The sequence below is a fragment of the Acanthopagrus latus genome, chromosome 4 (assembly GCF_904848185.1).
Source record: "Acanthopagrus latus isolate v.2019 chromosome 4, fAcaLat1.1, whole genome shotgun sequence".
Classification (NCBI taxonomy): Eukaryota; Metazoa; Chordata; class Actinopteri; order Spariformes; family Sparidae; genus Acanthopagrus; species Acanthopagrus latus.
In genome coordinates, this window is record NC_051042.1 from 7,936,338 (window position 1) to 7,958,165 (window position 21,828).

At 40.5% G+C, this 21,828-nt stretch overlaps 1 protein-coding gene across 1 annotated transcript in view; it reads right to left on the minus strand.

Annotated features, from left to right (window-relative positions):
- The window catches only part of dok4 (docking protein 4), a 117,191-nt gene that overhangs the window by 36,982 nt on the left and 58,381 nt on the right, over positions 1-21,828 (minus strand). The window contains exon 5 of the mRNA XM_037096724.1: positions 5-112. Within this exon, the coding sequence (XP_036952619.1) occupies positions 5-112 (108 nt within the window). The remainder of the gene's footprint in view (positions 1-4; positions 113-21,828) is intronic.

Genomic DNA, 21,828 nt, shown 5'->3' on the forward strand with positions numbered 1-21,828 from the left:
GTACCTTAGGACAGGCTCTGATGTAGGCGGACTTCTCATCAGGGTATTTCTCCAGACGACGAGGACCTTTACTAGAGGACTTTTTGAACACCAGCCAGCAACGGCGATAGATCTGTAACATGCACACACACACACAGATGAAAACTATGGGTATTATGTAAGTACCTTTAGGACAGTCTGGTTTGTCCTGTCGGGACTTATTTTTCCGGTAATGACTGCGATTCTATACATTATCCCGCTAATGACACGGCTACTTGCCAACACAAAAAAAAAACTTCACACAGTGCACCTTTTTACAGTTTATTTGTTACCGTTCATAGTGTTTTTCAGCAGAGAAATACAGTTCGCCAAACTGACACTGTTTCGCTTCTCCCTCTTTGCTGCTGTCCTCTTTTCCTTTTCTTGACCGGTAATGACGACTCAGTCTCTTGCCAAGACTCGAAATCACTGTATCCAAAATATTAAAGTTACTGTGAAACTCATTCATACTAGAGGCTTAGGAGTATGTTTTTTCATTCATTTCGTTCGTTTGTGTAATAATGAGTTTTAGTAGTTTGTGGAATTGACCCACTAGTTTTGATAAAATCAGTTATGACAGTTTGGTTAATTTCTGGTGTCCAATAGGTCCTACAGGATAAAAAAACATGAGCAGCGAGTCAATCAAACAGGTGACATTTTTTTTCAAAAGAATCTTAAACTGGGCCCGTATTCACAAAGACTTTTATCTAAGTGTTGGGAATACTCCTTAATCGGACTAAAAGATTTTATGTAGGAGTCCTTTCTTAAAAGTAATTCACAAAGCCACTGAGACCTACTTTTAATTATGAAAACAGTGAACTCCTAAACTAGAAGTAACTCTCTGTTGTTATGGATGACGTCATTTTATAAGGACACACTTAGAAGCAGTGACAACGGTGATTGGTTGTTGAGTGACAGGGCAGCCCATTGAAAAGTCATTTAGGCTACATAATGCATGAAGTGAAAATAAGGAAGTTGCCTACAAGCCCATGACAAAGCCTGTGAAAAGATATTGGATAAAGAAATGTACTTATGAGGAGAATAAAGTGCCCCACCACCAACCCGAATGAAAATTAGAACATTGCGATGAAAAACATGAATTGCCAATAAAAAGCATCATTTATTCGAAAAGCTGCATCAAACCACTCTCCATTAGAATTTGGGAATTGTATGTTGATCTGGGCCATTTCGCAACAGTGTCCAGTATATTGTAACATGTGTCAAAGACAATATGTGTATTGATGGAATACAACTTTTTTCCGATGACAAATGGGACTAGTATAACCTGGGGACCTCCAGTAATTTGTAATAATTGTAATTGTGGAGGTCGTCTGTGATCTTAATCCTGTGCGAATCTGCCATGAACGTACTTTGTAAAGTAAAAATTCCACCGTAAATCACCTACCATATTTCACCAAACACAGAGGTCATTTGATAATGTTAGTCCCGTGCGAATCGGCATCTCTGTGATTTGGGGTCGTTTTTTTTTTTTTTCTTAAGGTTTTTTGTGTTTTCCACACCTTTTTTCTGCCTTTTTCGCGGTTGAGAATTATGGAGGCTGCGTTGGGAATTATAAATGAAAGTTTTGACAGCATATTGGGTGCAAATTCAGGAGGCTCATCAGAAGAGCGAAATCTCGAAAGATGATTAAGTGGATTACATGCATGGCAGCATGCAGTAAGGAACACTTTTCCATCTTTCAACAGGCTCACAAGTTATTATATTAAAAATATCCATATCTAACCATTGTGCTGTTCCAGCAAGGGCTCCGGTGCGATCAACCTGGGGCATAATGTCAGTAATTCAAGTTAAAACACAGACTTCCCGTGTGAATGTGCTGCATGAAACACAGACGTGGTGAGGTAATTTCTAAATCACTTGAGGTCCACAGGTAATACTAGTCCTGTGCGAGGAGCTGCATTTTGACTGTAGCCAAATACCGGAGTGTTGCCAAACATTTTAACTCCAGCATTATTGGATTGTTTCGGTTGGTTGGGGACGTTATTGCATCCCTCACCAACTCAACCACAACTTCAATCCCTTCACGGTCCATCCGACATCATTTTAATAATTCCCTGTGATTTAATGTCTCCAAAACATATGGCTGTGACTACGTCTTAGCGAGTTAGGAGTCCTCTGGACAACTTCTAAGGTCTCCCAGACTTTGGTGCTACTTTTAAGCCTAAAATGTTTTGTGAATGACTCTTATTTTAAAAAATTAGGAGTCCTAAAGTTATGACTGAAACGCCCGTTATTTTTAGGAGTTGCTCCTAAATTCGTCTGTTAGGAGCTACTTTTAGTCTTAAGATTCTTTGTGAATACTGGCCCTGGTTGTGAGCACAATTTTTTTCAGTGGTAATATTCCCTCTTTGCAAAGTAAAATCGCCTGAGCATAACTACGGCAAGTACAGTGAGTCAAACAAGAAGTCGGTCTCTGAACTGTGATGGATGTCAGCTTGTTTTCAGCTCATCTGATCATCTGATGATGTTAGCGATGTTGGACCTTTTGTGTGGGATACATCTGATCAATCTGACTGATAACATAGATGATAAAATCTGAAGGTAATGTCTTTTACCAGTGAAATGCATCAGTGTTCATCTGAACAAACCCCTGTCCGTACAATTAATCCTCTACTCTTTGGTAGAGTGTTTAAGTGTCCCTTGATGAAGTCACATTTAAACATATTTTCAAATTAAAGCTGCAAGCAGCGATGAACGGGCCCTCACAGCGCACGCGCGTCGGGGCTTGTTCACGAAACACCTTCCGTTCAGGGAGTTTTTCTTTTAGAATTTGGTGGCCTGCTCCCGCTGATCTCACAACACACAGCACATTGCCAGGAAATCTCAGTAGCGGCTGTATTTATAAATAAAGGTGAGGAAATTTGGACTGCTCGCCAAACTCTTTAGGAACTTCTACAGATGTACAGTGGAGAGCATCCCGACCAACATCATCACAGTGTGTTTTGGGAACTGCACGGTACAGGAAAGGAAGGCTCTTGTGATTAAAACTGCACAACACTACATTTGTGGAGCAGCCCTCCTATCACTTCAGGACATTTACAACACAAAGTGGGCACACAAAATCACCAAGGACACTACACACCCCCAGCACACACTCTTCACACTGCTACCATCTAGCAGGACTTGCAGGGTGCTTTCCAGTAGTAAATTAAGAATTTCACTGCCGTATGCAAAGTATGTTTCCATTGTGTATATGACATTAAACACCGTGAATCTTGACAATCTGTTAACTTGTTTAATTTCATTTAACTTTAAATATCGACAACTGACTCCATCTCGCTGTAAAAGCAAGGAATCTCTGTCTGTCTGTGTTCCTAAAATATCTCTGCGGATCAGGATCAGACTGACTTGAGAGTTTCAACATGGCTGCCGTGTTGTTCAAAGGTGTGCCAAGTTGCATTTGTTTGGACTGCAATAATACCATTAATAATTTATTACATAAATGCTTTACAAATTCTGTGAGCATTGTCCACCAGAGCCACCACAGTCAAGTGCGCACCAGAGCCAATCACTGCACACTGTAGCCACGTGCGCACCAGAGCTCATCACTGCAGAGCTCAAACCCACGACATACCTTAAGAAACAAGTGGATTTAGACCTGCAGTGGGAGTTGTCCACCTGGGTCTTGTTGACACTTCGACGGGCAACAAGGAGTTCAGTCAGTTGAGATGTTCTGATCTCTAATCTCTGTGAGCTTAGGGCTTTGGTACCATTTTTGTTGTGCAGAAGTACTGATCAAATATGGAGAGCAATGAAAGTTGGGAAAATATTAGGGAAAAAAAGTGGAGGTGATCATTCCTTAAAAGAAAAATGAGTTAAAAGGAGTCATTTATGGAGTGTGTGCTGACATATCAGAGGTAGAAATTAAGGAAAATATAAGGGGGGGAAAAGCAACAGATGTGAATCGGTTTAAGGCCAAGGAAGGTAGAATCAAAAATACCCCTGTGTTGATAACTTTTGATGGAAGTCTTCTTCCAGCTTGTGTCTTATAGGATGTTTGTCTTTCCAAGTCAGGCCCTATCAAAGATCTCCTTTGGGGTGTTTCAAATGCCAGAGATTTAGCCATATGGTGGCTTCCTGTAGGGGGAACAGACGTTGTGCTAAATGTGGGGAAGGTCATGACATCCTGAAATGTGAGCAACTGGCTTCTAAATGTTGCAATTGTGGAGGAAACCATTTGGCTTCACATAAAGAGTGTGGACACTTCCTAAAAGCGAGACAAGTTCAGGAGGTCAGAGACTAGTATAAAATCTCTTATGCAGAAGCATTGCAGAAAGGGGAAAGGACAAAGGCCTTAAGCCCGTTTGCAAGAATGCCTGTAAGCGGTCCGGCGGCAACCTCTTCAGGTTCTCTCTAGGCAAGAAATTGTAATCAATAAGGAGGCCCTTCTGTTTATGGTTGATGTGATCTATGGTGCTCGGGAAAAAGAAATCAAGGTCAGATGTTATTAAGTTTATGTCTGAAGCTGCAGTGAGATTTCTGAGGGTAAAGGATTACTCCCCTCAGTCACTGCATGAGTATATGAGGGTAAGTCAGGAGCAAGCAGTTCAGGAGCCAAGCAGCCAGTCTGAGAGGGGAGATGAGGAAGGGGAAGACATGGATGATGGTGGCCTGTTCGATGATTAAACATGGATGATGTTTAATCTTTTCATGATGTTTTGCATCCTCCAGTGGAATGCAAGAAGTCTTATAGCTAACACACAAGAATTTAAGAAATTAATCAGAGATTTTGGAGTTAAGCCGGATTTTTTGTGTGTTCAGGAGACGTGGTTAAAACCACATCTTGATTTTGTAGTTCCAGTCAAGTTTAGGAGAAATCAATGGTGAAGGTTCTATTGATGAGTTTAATGATTCCTTAAATAAAATGATTTTTGATGTGGCTTTAAGGACAATTCCATGTAAGAGGGGGGTCCCAATGGCTTAAGTGATTGTACTGTGGTGGAATCCTGATTGTGCTAAGGCAGTGAAAGAGAGAAAACAAGCTTTTAAGCATTTGTGCAGTAACCCTACTCAGAGAAACAGTATAAATTTCAAATGCTGTAGGGCAAAGGCAAGGAAAATTAAAGCTGCGAGCAGCGTTGGACGGGCCCTCGCAGTCCACGCACCTCGGGGCATGCTGCCGTCAGGGCTTCCGCATGCAACGCCTTGAAGAAGCTGTTTCTTTATAATTTGGTGGTCTGCTCTCGCTGGTATTAAGTAATGCACGCTTAAGTCAGAAAAAAGTGCATGCACTGCTGCACGATTCCCCAGACAAAGACTGAGTTGATGGTCCGCTTCTGGAGCTGGCTGACGTAAATGTCCACATGAGGCATAATGCAATATAATAGTTTCAGGAAAAAGCTGAAAGTATCATGGTCCAGTAGCTGCAAAAACCCTCAAGCTTGCCACAGAGTGGCAGGCTCAAACTCCCCTGATGGTTTCAAAACACTGGATGATGTCACATTCGTGCTCAAACACAGTGTTCACAGCACAGATGTGGAAGTTCAGAAAAGCTTTATTGCCGAGTACGATTTTACACATACGAGGAATTTGTTGTGGTGATGTTGGTGCATGCATCAAATAACTATTAAGTGAAAATATAACAAATTAACAATATAAACTATTTAAAGAATAGAAAATATAACAAATTAACAATATAAACTATTTTAAAAAGTAGAAAATATAACTATACAATATACATATACACAATCTGTTTTTTGGGTAAAAGGATAAACGGAGCAGACCAGCTGGCAGTGAACAGTTACAAGAAATGATGTGCAAATGAAAATGCGCAAATGAATAGGAAGTTCAAGCTGAGCGTTAATGTAATGCATAGAGTTATGGTGCTGTCAGTGTGACAGTAGAGTCAGTGGTAGAGGTGGAGTGTGAGGAGGAAAATTAAAGCTGCGAGCAACGTTGGACTGGCCCTCGCAGTCCACACACCTCGGGGCATGCTGCCGTCAGGGCTTCCGCATGCAACGCCTTGAAGAAGCTGTTTCTTTATAATTTGGTGGCCTGCTCCCGCTGGCATTAAGTAATGTACGCTGAAGTCAGAAAAAGTGTGTTTACTGCTGCATGATTCCCCAGACAAAGACTGAGATGATGGTCTGCTTCTGGAGCTGGCTGACGAAAATGTCCACATGAGGCATGGAATAGTTTCAGGAAGAAGCTGGAAGTATCATCGTCCAGTAGCTGAAGAGAATTTTTTCTCCAGTTCTTCCAGTTACTCTACACTCATTCACGCATTCTAGCTCACGCAATACAAAATTACATTACAAAATCAGAAGAAAGCCTAAAAATCCTTAAAACCAAAACTGTGATGATTTGGAAACCGTAAAAGATTTTTGAAAACTGAATACATACCCAACAGTTCAAGGTCTTCTTGAACTTAATCACAGCGCCACCTAGTGGTGGAAATTCAGGACAACAATAGATTATAACATTTTTCGCCAGGTGTGACTTATATTCCAAGTTTGGTGAGTTTTGGGATATGTCCAGGCAGTGAAAAATGCAATCATTTCGTCCGAAGAAAAAAATAAATGAATAAATGAATAAATAAATTAAAGCTGCGAGCAGCGTTGGACGGGCCCTCGCAGTCCACGCTCCTCGGGGCATGCTGCCGTCAGGGCTTCCGCATGCAACGCCTTGAAGAAGCTGTAATAATTTGGTGGCCTGCTCCCGCTGGTATTAAGTAATGTACGTTGAATTAAAAAAACAGTGTGTGTACTGCTGCATGATTCCCCAGACAAAGACTGAGTTGATGGTCCGCTTCTGGAGCTGACTGATGAAAATGTCCACATGAGGCATAATGCAAAGAAATAGTTTCGGGAAGAAGCTGAAAGTATCATCGTCCAGTAGCTGAAGAGAAATTTTTCTCCAGTTCTTCCAGCTGCTCTACACTGTAGCGATGATGTCAGGCACTCTAGCTCACGCAATACACACCCATTATAAAATCACAAGATAGCCTAAAAAATCCTTGAAACTAAAACTGTGATGATTTGAAAACCGTTAAAGATTGTTAGAAACTGAATACATGCCCAATAGTTCAAGGTCTTCTGACTCTTTAAAATGTGGAATAGTATCTGTAGCTCAAAGCAAGAAGCACAACAAGACGTTGAAAGGCGATGAGTTTTGAAGAGGATTTTAAGATTTTCCCATTTACTTTCCATTCAAACTAATTAGACTGCGACCAAATCGCCACCTATTGGCCGATCTGCACCAAATTTTACACAAAGCCTCATCAGTCCATTGCACACAATTTTCAACATTTACATGATAATCAGAAAGTATTTTGTTAAGATGTACATGATTGTCTGCTTTCTAGACAATTTGCAGGAATTTGTTGTTTTATATTTTGGCTGTTTTATGGACTGTCAAAATTCTTTTAATAACTTTTTGTCGGGAGGGTCCATAGATGCTTCACGCAAAATTTAGTGCAAATTGGTCAAATTGCCTAAGAGGAGTTCGAAAAAGTAGGTTTTGCATTTGTCCCAATTTTGCGAACAAAAAGTTAGCTCAAAAGTGGGCGTGGCCTACAACAAATAATTCAGCTGAATGCAGGGAATAAGTAGATATAAGGTTTAACAATGTGTGACACATTATGTGTGAGTTATGGGCCAAAAACGCTTTCACATAAAAAATAGCGCCACCTGCTGGTCATTTTTGGTGTGTAAGTTGCAGGGGCTAGTCTATACCAAGCCTATGAATTTCATTTCCACAAGTGTTATGGTGTGGGCAGAGGGCCAAATCTAAAATTAAACTGGCACCAGAGCGCCACCTAGTGGCCGATTGATAAGCATTTTGTGAGATATGCTCAAGAGGCCAGTGGCAATAAGTATACCAAGTTTGGTGTCAATCCGCCAAACCGATGTGGAGATATAAACTATTTGAGTTTAAAGAGCGCCACCTTGTGGTCATCGCCTACACTTTTGCAAACATCCTCAGGAACTCATGTCAAAGTATTATCTTAGGTCTCATGTCATTTGGACACACCATTGTGGAGATATTTAACACTTCCTGTTTGGGAGGAAATCTGCAGGAAGTTGTTATTTAATATCTTGAGTATTGTTTGGCCTATCAAAATTCTTTTAATAACTTTTTGTCAGGAGGGTCCACAGATGCTCTATGCCAAGTTTCGTGCAAATCGGTTAAATTGCCTGGGACGAGTTCGAAAAAGTAGGTTTTGCATTTGTCGCAATTTTGCGAACTGAAAGTTAGCGCAAAAGTGGGCGTGGCCTACAACAAATAATTCAGCTGAATGCAGGGAACATGGAGATATAAGGTTTACCAATGTATGACACATTATGTGTGAGTTATGGGCCAAAAACGCCTTCAAATGGAAAACAGCGCCACCTGCTGGTCAGTTTTGGTGTGTAAGTTGCAGGGGCTAGTCTATACCACGCCTATGAATTTCATTCCCATAAGTGTTATGGTGTGGTCACAAGGCCAAAAATAAAATTAAACTGGCATCAGGGCGCCACCTAGTGGCCAATAAGTCCTTTCTCAGATATACTCAAGAGGGCAGTGGGAATGACTAGACCAAGTTTGGTGTCAATCCGCCCAACCGATGTGGAGATATAAACTATTAGAATTTAAAGAGCGCCACCTTGTGTTCATCGCCTAAACTTTTGGAAACATCATCAGGAATTCATGTCAAAGTATAATCTCAAGATTCATGTCATTTGGACACACCGTTGTGGAGATATCCAACACTTCCTGTTTGGCAGGAAATCTGCAGGAAGTTGTTATTTAATAACGTGAGTATTGTTTGGCCTATCAAAATTCTTTTAATAACTTCTTGCCAGGAGGGTCCACAGATGCTGTGTGCCACGTTTCGTGCAAATCGGTGAAATCGCCTGGGAGGAGTTCGAAAAAGTAGGTTTTCGACATTTTGCGATGTAGCGAAAAAAAAACGGTAGGCGGAAATGGGCGTGGCCTATACCATGAGACTCAGCCCACTTCACTGAACGCGTGGATATAAGGTTTTTGAATGTGCGACAAAGTATATGGGAGTTATTAGCCAAAACGCGCTTTCCTTAATAACAGCACCACCTAGTGGTGGAAATTCAGGATGACAATAGAATATAAAATTTTTCGCCAGGTGTGACTTATATTCCAAGTTTGGTGAGTTTTGGGGTATGTTCAGGCAGTGAAAAATGCGATCATTTCGTCCGAAGAAAAAAAAAATAAATAAAGAATTCCTTCAGATACAATAGGGTCCTCGCAGGTTCCCTGCTCGGGCCCTAATAAAGAATCGCTTCAAAAACAATAGGGTCCTCGCAGGGGTTCCCTGCTCGGGCCCTAATTAAAGCTGCGAGCAGCGTTGGTCGGGCCCTCGCAGTCCACGCACCTCGGGCATGCTGCCGTCAGGGCTTCCACACGCAACGCCTCGAAGAAGCCGTTTCTGAATAATTTGGTGGCCTGCTCCCGCTGGCATTAACCCTCATGTTGTGTTCCGGTCAAATCTGACTGATTTAAAAGTGTTATCTCTGAAAAATGTACTTAATTTGATCAGACTGACCTAAGAGTCCATGACTTAGTCCACAAAGAGGATTTCAACACACAAAATAAATAGTATTTATTTACATACAATTTTGTGTATTTTATTCCACTATTGTACACTCTTGGTGTTCCTGGTCAAAAATGACCAGTCATTAGAAAAGAATGGGGGAGACTACATTTAGTGTAAAAAACTGATCTCAGGTACATCCTCATTTGTCATATGGACACACACACACACATGCCAACACACACACACACACACACACACACACACACACACCTTGGGTCCCAGGCAACCACCATGGGAACCTTAGCCCAGCAGAGTCTCTCTCCCGCGGGAACATCACCTGTTCTCATAAAGTTGCAGCATTGTTTCAATAATATTGAACTTTTCTCGCAGCTTTGGCAGCCTATATGAATGCTTTTTTGAGGCCTTGCTCACAGTTCATCGTGTGGCAGCACCATGGCATGTCGATATACCATAAGTGAGGATATTGATTACATATGTGATCACCACACTGGTGAGGAGGAGAGACGCCAGGAAACTGACAGTGAGGACACTCTTGTGTCCTACTGTCCAAAGAAAAGGAAAAATATGCTCCTGATGACGACTCTGCACATGGTGCTGTGATCACCAGGGAGGACAAGAAACCCAATGCCATCCTGGATTACAACAGGAACAAAGGCAGAGTTGACAACCTTGATAAGGTATGTTGAATTTTATTTTTCATGTACATCTTTCTATCATCAGATTGTTTGAACTGCACTATAAAAGTAAGACTTGGTTTTGGTGGAGTACACATTACATTCATGAACAACACTGAGTTAGTTATTTCCATTTCAATATGATAAATGAGGTATCATTTGAATGTATTCATGATTTTATCTACTTTGTGTACTTTTGCAGGTGACTGGCACATACTCTTGTCAGAGGAAGACAGCTCGTTGGCCCATGGTGGTGTTTTTCAACATGTTAGATGTGTCTATATATTCCATGCATTTGTGCCGTGGATGGAGGTGAATCCAAGATGGAAGCAGGGGAAAAACATCTGATAGAGTGATGAATATTGTAATGTTATTGTTCTTGTTAGTTGTTCTTTAATGTATGAAGACATTGATCTTGTAATATTGTGAAACTGTTTTGGGATAATTTCCTCTGTACACAAATAAAATATTCTGGTCACTTTTGACCGGGAACACGACTAGTGACTTTATGTGACTATATAAAAAAATGAAATGGTTTCAAAACAAATGTCCTTGGTAAATTTGACCCAAAGTAGTCTGTGATAAACAATATACTATGTTTCATCTGATTATATTTTATAGTCAAAATAATCCAGAATTTATGCTTTTTAGAACTCGAATTCAAGATGTATACGGTCAGATCAGTGAGGTATACAGGCCATAAATAACAAATAGAAGTTCAAAACTTGTAATGTTCACAAGAACTGAAGTTGATAAAAAAGATCTAACACAACAAATAGTGATAATTATGTATTTTTACAGTTTTTATGATGAGTTTAAATGGAACAGTCATTTTTGACCGGGAACACAAAATTGTTTAACATGAAACGAACACAACATGAGGGTTAAGTAATGCACGCTGAAGACAGAAAAAAGAGCGTGTACTGCTGCACAATTCCCCAGACAAAGACTGAGATGATGGTCCGCTTCTGGAGCTGGCTGACGAAAATGTCCACATGAGGCATAATGCAATGAAATAGTTTCGGGAAGAGGCTGAAAGTATCATTGTCCAGTAGCTGAAGAGAATTTCTTCTCCAGTTCTTCCAGCTGCTCTACACTGTAGCGATGATGTCACACACTCTAACTCACGCAATACACACCCATTATAAAATCAGAAGAAGGCCTAAAAATCCTTAAAACTAAAACTGTGATGGTTTGGAAACCGTAAGAGATTTTTAAAAACTGAATACATGCCCAACAGTTCAAGGTCTTCTGACTCTTTAAAAGGTGGAATGGTATCTGTAGCTCAAAGCATGAAGCACAAGAAGAGGTCGAAAGTCGATGAGTTTTGAAGAGGATTTTAAGATTTTCCCATTTACTTTCCATTCAAACTAATCAGACTGCGACCAGATCGCCCTCTATTGGCCGATTTGTACTAAATTTTACACAGAGCCTCATCAGTCAATGGAACACAATTATGAACATTTACGTGATAATAAGACAGTATTTTGTTTAGATGTGCAAGATTATCTGCTTTCAACACAATATGCAGGAATTTGTTGTTTTATATGTCGGCCGTTTTAAGGACTATCAAAATTCTTTTGACAACTTTTTGTCAGGGGGGTCCATAGATGCTTCACGCAAAATTTAATGCAAATTGGTCAAATGGCCTAGGAGGAGTTCGAAAAAGTAGGTTTTGCATTTGTTGCAATTTTGCGAACGGAAACTTAGCTCGAAAGTGGGCGTGGGCTACAACAAATAATTCAGCTGAATGCAGGGAATAAGTAGATATAAGGTTTAACAATGTGGGACACATTATGTGTGAGTTATGGGCCAAAATCGCTTTCACATAAAAAATAGCTCCACCTGCTGGTCATTTTTGGTGTGTAAGTTGCAGGGGCTAGTCTATACCAAGCCTATGAATTTCATTTCCACAAGTGTTATGGTGTGGGCACAGGGCCAAATATAAAATTAAACTGGCACCAGAGCGCCACCTAGAGGTCGATTGATAAGCATTTTGTGAGATATGCTCAAGAGGCCAGTGGCAATAAGTATACCAAGATTGGTGTCAATCCGCCCAACCGATGTGGAGATATAAACTATTTGAATTTAAAGAGCGCCACCTTGTGGTCATCACCTAGACTTTTGGACACATGCTCATTTAGTCATGTAGAAGTATAAAAGTTTCATGTCATTTGGACACACCGTTGTGGAGATATCCAACACTTCCAGTTTGGCAGGAAATCTGCAGGAAGTTGTAATTTAATAACTTGAGTATTGTTTGGCCTATCAAAATTCTTTTAATAAATTTTTGTCAGGAGGGTTCACAGATGCTGTGTGCCAAGTTTCGTGCAAATTGGTGAAATCGCCTCGGACGAGTTCGAAAAAGTAGTTTTCCATTTGTCGCAATTTTGCGAACTGAAAGTTAACTCGAAAGTGGGCGTGGCCTACACCAAATAATTCAGCTGGATGCAGGGAACATGGAGATATAAGGTTTATCAATGTGTGACACATTATGTGCGAGTTATGGGCCAAAAACTCTTCAAGTGGAAAATAGCGCCACCTGCTGGTCATTTTTGGTGTGTAAGTTGCAGGGGCCAGTCTATACCACCTCGCAGGTTCCCTGCTCGGGCCCTAATAAAGAATTCCTTCAGATACAATAGGGTCCTCGCAGGTTCCCTGCTCGGGCCCTAATAAAGAATCGCTTCAAATACAATAGGATCCTTGCAGGTTCCCTGCTCGGGCCCTAAAAATAAAGAATCGCTTCAAAAACAATAGGGTCCTTGCAGGTTCCCTGCTCGGGCCCTAATAAAGAATCGCTTCAAAAACAATAGGGTCCTTGCAGGTTCCCTGCTCGGGCCCTAATAAAGAATCACTTCAAAAACAATAGGGTCCTCGCAGGTTCCCTGCTCTGGCCCTAATAATAAAAGATACTAAAAGAAAGTGTTGGAGGGATTTCTGTGGGACCCTGGGACCGTATACCCCTGCTGGGCAGGTCTGGTCAAGTATTCATAAAATGTCAGGGAAAATGGTGCGGTCACTAATGCCAGCCCTGTGTGATGGAAGAAGTGAAGCACTTAATAATATGGAAAAAGCAAATATGTGTGTCAAAGTTTTTCAAGAGGTACATAATTCCAAGTCTTTGGGGGATTATGGTTTGCTGAGGAGGGAAGAAATCTTGAGAATTGAAGGGTGGAAGTTAAATTTTGTATCTTCAGAAAATGATTTTTTTAATGTATTCTACTCTCTGAAGGAGCTTAAGCAAGCAGTTCAAGCAGGAGCTAAGATCACTCCTAGTATCAGTTATAAATTGCTTAAACATTTAGATGATGTAGCTTTGGGGGAGGCTCTGGCTTTGTTTAATTATGTGTGGGAGGCAGCTGTTTTCCCTAAGGTGGGGAAACATGCTGTTGTGGTTTTTGTTCTGAAACCAGGGAAAGAACCCTCATGTCCATCGTCATATCGGCATTTAGCTTAACAGCTGTTTTATGCAAAGTAATGGAAAGGTTGGTAACAAATAGATTGGTTTATCACCTTGAAACTAAAGGTTTTTTTGTGAATTATCAGAATGGGTTTAGAGTTGGATGAAATACTATGGACTCCATTGCAGTGTTAGAGCAAGATGTTAAAAGGCCATTATTAACAAAGAAGGGATAATTGCTGTGTTTTTAGATATTGAAAAGGCGTATGATTCTATGTGGAAGGAGGGGTTACTGATTAAGCTTCATGATGCAGGTGTTAAGGGTAGGATATTTTATTGGATTAAGGATTTCCTTAATAATGGATCTATTCAAGTTAAAATTGGGGGAGATCTCTCTGAGACTGTTAACATTATAAATGGAACTCCACAAGAATCAGTTATTAGTCCTGTCCTCTTCAGTATAATGATTAATGATATATTTTCAAGAGTTCCTAATCATTTTGGGAAGTCTCTGTTTACAGATGATTGGGCTATCTGGAAGAGGGGGAGGAACTTGCATGTTATTTTTCATCAGATGCAAAGGCTCTGGATCAGGATTTTCAGTGGGCTAATGTGGAGTTTAGAGGGTTTAATTAGGGTTTAATTTAGTGGGCTTTAGAATTTCATCTTCCAAAAGTAAATTTATAATTTTGGGGAATAAGAGGAAAATTCCCTCCTTGAATAGTTTGTTGTATGACTGTCCAGTGGAAAGAGTTGAAGAGTTTAAGTTTCTCGGATTATGGATAGATGAAAGATAACATGGAAAATCCATATAGAGAAAGTTATATGTAAGTGTGAAAAGGTGATTAATATCCTTCGATGTCTGGCTGGGAGTGACTGGGGTGCTGATTGAGATACTCTAACTATGATTTATCGCGCTATGAGTAGATCTATCCTGGATTATGGTTGTGTGGTTTTTGGTTCAGCTGCCAAATCTGTGATATGTAAACTGGCCCGGGTTCAGGCTAAGGCCTTGAGAGTATGTAATGGTACCTTTAGGATGACTTCCATTCCTGTTTTACTTATTGAAATGAGAGAATTACCACTGGAAATCTGGAGAGAAAAGCTAGGGCTCAATTACTGGGCTAAGCTGAGTTGCTCAAGTTTTAGTTCTGCCTCAAGGTGTCTGCTAGAAAGTTCCTGGGAGTTTTCTGGTAATGGAAAGAAGATTAATTTTTTACATTGTATAAAACAGTTGGATTTTGGAGTAGAATGTCAAAGAATGGCTGGGGATTTTGGAGTAGAATGTCAGACAATGGCTGAGCATGTGTGGTCTCTTGTTCCACCTTGGTATCTTCCTGAACCTGAGGTCTTGCTGTCTCTCTTCAAAGAAGGGAGAAATAGTCAGTGTAGAGATGTGAGAATGATCCTGAATCAGTTTCAGTCTCAGAAGGATTCATGAAAATTTTTACTGATGGATCAAAGGATCCTGGCTCGGGGAAAACTGGGGCTGTGATTTTTGTTGCAGATGAGAATCTTCAATTCAGCATTCGCTTATCAGACAATTTATCTGTATTTCAGCTGAACTGTTGGCAATTTCAAAAGCTTTAGAGTGAATAGAGCAAAATAAGCCTCAGAACAATGTTATTTGTTCAGATTCTGCTCCCGCTTTGGTGGCTCTAGAAGTAGGCTCCTCTAGTGCCCACCCAGATCTGGTAAGGGAGATTCTGTGTTGTCTCTTAAGAATTGAGAGTCTAGGGTGCCATGTGTGTTTCATGTGAGTGCTTGGACACTTCAAGGTAGAGGGAAATGAAGTTGCCAACAGATTGGCTAGAGAGCCATTGTCTAAAGAAAATACAGATTTGAATGTCATGATGGGTAAGAGTGAATGGGTGAGTATCTGTAATGAAAAACTTGAGTTGCAGTGGCCGAATGAGTGGAATCAGGAGCAGAGGGGAAGGCATTATTGGGAAAAATCAGACTCCTTTGGGAGGGCAGTATTAAAATTTTTGCACTCTGCTGGATTATATGAGAAAATTTAGTTAAGTAGTTCTGGTTATGACCGGTGGAGGGCAGCATTATGCTGGATAGCGTACAGCCTGCCGGAATTCCAGAAGAGGAAGAAGAAGACCTGAAGCAGTGCGAGCTGGACCGGATTTTGCAGGTGGTTTGGTCCCGTTCTGTGCATCTAAAATGACTGTTGTGGATTAATGAGACTAAAGGAGTCCATACCGAGTCTGTTCCGGTATGAGGAGATCCAGAGACAGACAACAAAGTGGAATCGGAATTTGGATGTTTGTTTGTACCTAGCTGCTAGCCGTTGCCCCACACAGCCCACCTCTGAGTCGACGGACGCACCGGCAGGTCCGAAACTGGACTTAGGGTAAATAATGTCCACCACGTTTTTTCGCTAACATTGCCGTCACGTTTGCTTTGTGTCTGGTGCAGGAAGACACGGTACAAATGGGCTTTTTTTCCCCGAGTTTGGTTGTTGAGGAACAAAAAGTTGTGGGAGGGACGTAGGTGGATGAATGACAGGCAAGGACGGTCCGTGTAGAGACAGCCAGTGGTATTAAGAGTTGAGAGATCTGTGACATTTAGCATGTTTGGAGTGTATGGTTCAGCGATCCTCAATAGGCGGCCCCCGGGCCGCATCTGGCCCGCCGGCCTCTTGTTTGTGGCTCCTGAACTGTTATTCCTTCACCATGTGTTTTGGTTGGGTCAGCACGTGTACACCGGGACTTGTCTCCATGCCAACGATACACAGACAGCTGGGTCACTCACTGCTGCGAGCGCAACTTTTATCTTTCACTTTCATTTTCGTAGCAGTTTGCATATTTACATTTTGCCGATTGTAAGGGAAGGAAAATGGCGTGTTCCAAGTGAACCGCTATAATGAAGTGGGCTGTGAAAATCTGCAACTCAAAGAAGTAGGGACTTTTCATTCATTTCATTCATTCATTCTCTCTTCAATCACGACTAGACCCATTCACGACAATTCACCAGTAACATAGACTTGTCTAAACAACACATTCTACTCAGATTCATCATGCATTTTTGTAATAGTCTAACAGACAGGGAGTGTCTCCCAGAAGATACCCTTTCACTCATGGTGCCAACATTTTTATCATCCTTGTTAAAACTCAACACCATTTAATCACAACAAATGAGCAATTAAGAACAAATGACGTTAATTAACCCACAACCATCTTACATATCATCTTATTCACAAACACATTCAAGAACCATAATTACACCAACACCAACAGAATACCCATGAGCCATTGCGCCACAGTCCACAAGGAGTGTTACAATATGCCAAGAGAGGAAGGGACGGCTGTAGCTCAGCAGGTAGAGCAGGTCAACTAGTGATCGGAAGATCACTGGTTCAAATCCTGGCTCTGACCAGGATTGATTGCATGTCGAAGTGTCTTTGAGATACTGAACACAAGACATGACAAGCTGTGAAGAAGATTTCCAGTTTGAAATGGCATTATGAGAGGACAAACACAAATATGCAAGCGGGATTCTTGTCACATGTGTGACACAATGAAATAAAATAATGCCTGACTGAAGTGATACACACAATGTTTGAAGCCAAACAAAAAGAGGGAATATTTTAATTTACTTTAAAATGGAAATGACATTATATTTTAGTTTGTATTTTGTTGTTTTGAATGAAAAGGACATTTTGTTTTGAATATTCCAGACCTCAATACATGGACCTTTGAGTTGTTGAAAAAAATGTTGGCCCTTTAAGATTTGTATTTGAGTACCCCTGGTATAGTTAGTGGGTTATGTAGTGTTTGGTGTAGTGTCTTTAGTGTGTAATGGAGTTGGGTTTTTTTTGTTTAATGAGTCAAAACAATGAGGAGACTGCTGAATGTGGAGCAGGCAGTGCAGCTCTTCATTCAGCTGGAAGGAGCTCAGGCAGACCTGAGCATTGCCTGAATTTAAATGTAAATAGTTACATATAACTTTGTACATTTTTAAAATGTATGCACATATTTAGCAAACAACAATTTATATTTGCATTATAAGTAATAAAAAATAAATAACACATTTGTTAAACATATTTGTGGTTTTCACGGTAAAAAAATGTAACTTTCTACTGGGATTTTATTTTATATTTTTGTGGTTTTAGGTCCATTGTGGTAATACAGTATGTCAAAAAACAAACAAAAAAACCCAAAAAACTGTACAGTCACATGTGAGGTTGTGCTGAAAATAATGACACCAAGTAAATAGTTTTTAAGGTGAAATATAATGGCAAAATCAAAAATTGTCAAAAATGGCGAATTTGTTTTCATTCCGCTTATCCGTGAGGGTAGTGGGATGTTGCCCTTTCCCCCTAAGGGGGCTGTGGGGCTTACTGGGGCCAAATCCAGTTTCACACAATGGGCATAGGCCAGGGTTAGGGTGAGTTGCCAGCTCATCGCAGGACCCTTACTGATGGCATTTGCACATCAGGAGCAACTTCGGGGTTCAGTATCTTGCTCAAGGATACTTCGACATGTAGCTCAGTTCCGCCCAGGGGAGCCGGGACTTGAGCTTGTGACCTTCTGATCACCAGTCCACCAGCTCTACCTGAGCTACAGCCGCCCCTAAAAAAAAAAAGAAAAAAAAAGCCGAATTATACCCTGGAATATCGGATTTCACAACAAACCTAAATATCCCTGATGTCAAATAAAGCCTCATTTGGCCATCCATGAAAAAGCTACTTTACCTCCCACTTTTCTATAGCCTTTATTAAGTTGTGTAATTGCAGCGTTTAAAAAATAAAAATAAAAAGGGGGCGGGGGGGTTTGTTTTGAAATGAGACAAACCGAAAATGGTGTGTGTTAGCTCCCTAATAAGCTTAATGCAGAGACTGAACAGTGCCTGTAGCAGTGACGTTATGTCGTTAGTTTGTTTCCTTTTTTTCATCGAACATCACCAACGACGGCCATTATCTTAAGTTCTTTGCAAGAGGTAGGCTGGTCATGTGTCATTCACCTGTAATAAAACACCTAATATAGTAACATAAAATGTAAACAACAAGCAATGCCATTGGTAGCACCAATACATGTCATGGTAGTTGACAAGAATTTGTCTAAAGGTGAGAACATTTTCAGTGTTTTTGGGAGTAGTTATCTAGTTAAATATTAATTGTAAGCATGATAGGGATCCATGTTTTGTAACATCGCGGTGAGGATGTCTTGTCTTGGGATCTGTCTCGTGAATTTCATGTTTTATTTTGAAAGTAACTCTCCTCTCGTTTCAGGTCACTTGCCCTTCCCCTTGTGTCCCTGGTCTGACGTCATCCCTAATTCCTGATTGTTTTCACCTGTGTTCCCTTCCCCCATGTGTATAAAGTCTTTGTCTTCCCCTGTCTGCGTCGCCAAAGTATTTTGTCTTCCATGTCATGTACCGAAGCCCTGATCCACAGTCTTGTTCCTTGTCCTGATAAGTATTGTTCTTGTTTTATTTATCTGAATTTTGTCCTCTTGAGAAGAGTGATTTTGAGTTTGTATTTTTCTGGTTAGGTTTTGTGTTTTGCATTTTGAGATTTCATAGCTTTTATTTTCTCCTCCTTGTGAGCGATTTTTTGTTAAGTTTGATAAGAAAGAGTAAATATTTTTCATAGCCCTTGCGCTTCCTCTTCAGAGTGATTTTGTTTTGTAATTTTGATACTTTACTACATTTCTAGAATAGAGTAGGTTTTCCTCCTGCGGGAGCGTTTTGAGTTATTCTGTGTTTCATGTTGTTTGTCTTGTACGTCTTCTAGATTTTTCATAGCCATTCTGTTATCATTCATTCTGAAGAGTTGCAAAAACAGATTAATAAAACTTGACATTACTTCTGCCAATACTGCATCTGAGTCCTCTTTCCTGTCAAAGTCTGACATGTTTAATGTTTTCCATGTTTTCCCAGGTGCTCTTTGAGGAGAAGAGGACTGTACTTGAGCTGAATCTTTATGGCCAAGTCCTTCCTATTCTAAAGAAGTACACGCTGATGTTTCAGTCCAAAGATGCCAAAGTTTACAAGCTGCATGATGAGTAAGAGATGCTCCTCAGGGAGTTTCTGTGCTAGGGACTTCCGGGTTTGCAGCCAGTGAGGGAGGACATGCAAACGTGAGGTCCACAGGTGTACCTCAACAGTTGCTTTTATCTTCCCTTAAACTTTCCAAAACCACAATACTAAAAACCTAGAAAAGTACAGTCTCTTTGCCGTGGCGCATGGCACAGTATAACTTAAGGGGGCTTAAGGATTTTACACTGCTCCCTAAGCGACGCAGAGGAGAGGATCTCCACGAGTTAATATGCGGACTGCAAAGGGGCTCATATTTTTAATTTTTGAGACATGTTTGCCACTGAGTATCACAGAAACCAAACCATCATTTTAAGAGTCCCGCTTAATTTCCATATTATTTTCAATGACTGTGCCCAAAAGCAGTGACAAATGGACATTTTGAACTAGCTTGAAGCTGGCTTTCATAATATAATGTGACTCTGGCTAGATATGTGTTTAATTCCTGCATTGCACCTGTTCTGTTTCTGTTCCCGATCTCACTTTAGACATGTGGACATAAGATGGTACCACTCCCTGTTCCAGGTGGCCATTTACTCTTTTGTTGAATACAGTAGTAGCTATAATAATGGCTGTTTCCTCCGGACCTCCCGTTCTCTTTTCAACATGTAACTGGCTCTTAGAAATTGTACCATGGTTTGATGCTTATTATATCTACTTTCCAACAGTTGAGAGGTCGTGCAGAGAGAGTAGAGAGTTATGTATCCAATGGGGATGTTCAGTGTTAAGGGTTCCATCGGGTGGGTCTCATATGGGGGTTTGATACAGTTTTCACTTAAAGTACTGCTATTCACTGAACTTTCATTTTATTTGTAGGCACTGAGTCTCTTCTGTTGCAAAGTCATGACTAGACAATTAAACTTAATTTCTTTGAATGTCAGGGGAATTAATTCTCCAATTAAGAGGAGAAAAATTTTGATGTACTTAAAGAGACAGTCCACATTTATTCAAGAAACTCACCTTTCCAATGCAGAACATATCAAACTAAGGAGAGACTGGGTGGGACATGCCTTCCACTCCTCATTCAACACAAAAGCAAGGGCGGTTGCCATCCTTATTGATAAAAAATTGAACTTCAAATTAATATCAATAGAAAAAGATAGTAATGGAAGGCTTATCTTAGTTAAGGGTGAATGGAACTCCAATAGGGTTACACTTGTCAATTTATATGGCCCCAACCATGACGACCCTGCTTTTTTTAAATGACCTTGTATTAAAGCTTGCAACTGCAGAGGGGCACTGTCTGGTTGGCGGTGACTTCATCTTGGTATTGGACCCCGATTTAGATCGATCCACATCACGATCTCCTAGTCACTCTAAGGCCGCTTCAGTACTCCTCAGGGGGATGAGGGATTTGGGACTGTGTGATACTTGGCGATAGTTCAACCCAAAAGCTAAAGATTTCTCTTTCTTTTCAAATGTTCACAAGTTGCATTCCAGAATTGACATGTTTTTAATACCCCACAATATGACTGCCAGAATCAGTGATTGTTCTTATCTATCAGCTACATTGTCCGATCATATCCCTATAAAAATGACCTGGGAAATTGATGCTACACAAGCGAAGCCCTTTACCTGGTTTAAAACATATAGGCTCAAGGACCCTGAATTTATTAGATTTATGAGAGCTCATATTGATGTATTTATGGAAATGAATATAAATTCCTCATCTCATGCTTTTATATGGGAGGCCTTAAAAGCATATATGAGAGGCCAGATCCTATTGTATGGCTCTTACAAGATTAGGGAAAAAAAGAAAACTGTTTTTGGATAATGATATTAGAAAACTGGAGCGTGAACATGCTCACACTAAAAGCGAAGCGGTGCTTAACACATTGTCTTTGAAACAAATCCAATATGATAACTTATGCACCAATAAAGCTGAAGCTGATTTGGCCAGGACCAGATATCATTACTACGAATTTGGCGACAAAACCAGCAAGCTACTAGCTTGGCAAATTAAAAGAGAAGATAATGTAAAACTATACACTCTGTTTGTTCAGATGATGGAAGTTCCCTCTTTAACCCGCATGATGTCAATCGAGAGTTTCAATCATTCTATGAGACACTTTATAAGATGGAACATGGGATGGAGAATATAAAAGCAACAACATTTTTAAGTTCATTAACCCTGCCTAAATTAGACCCTGATGACA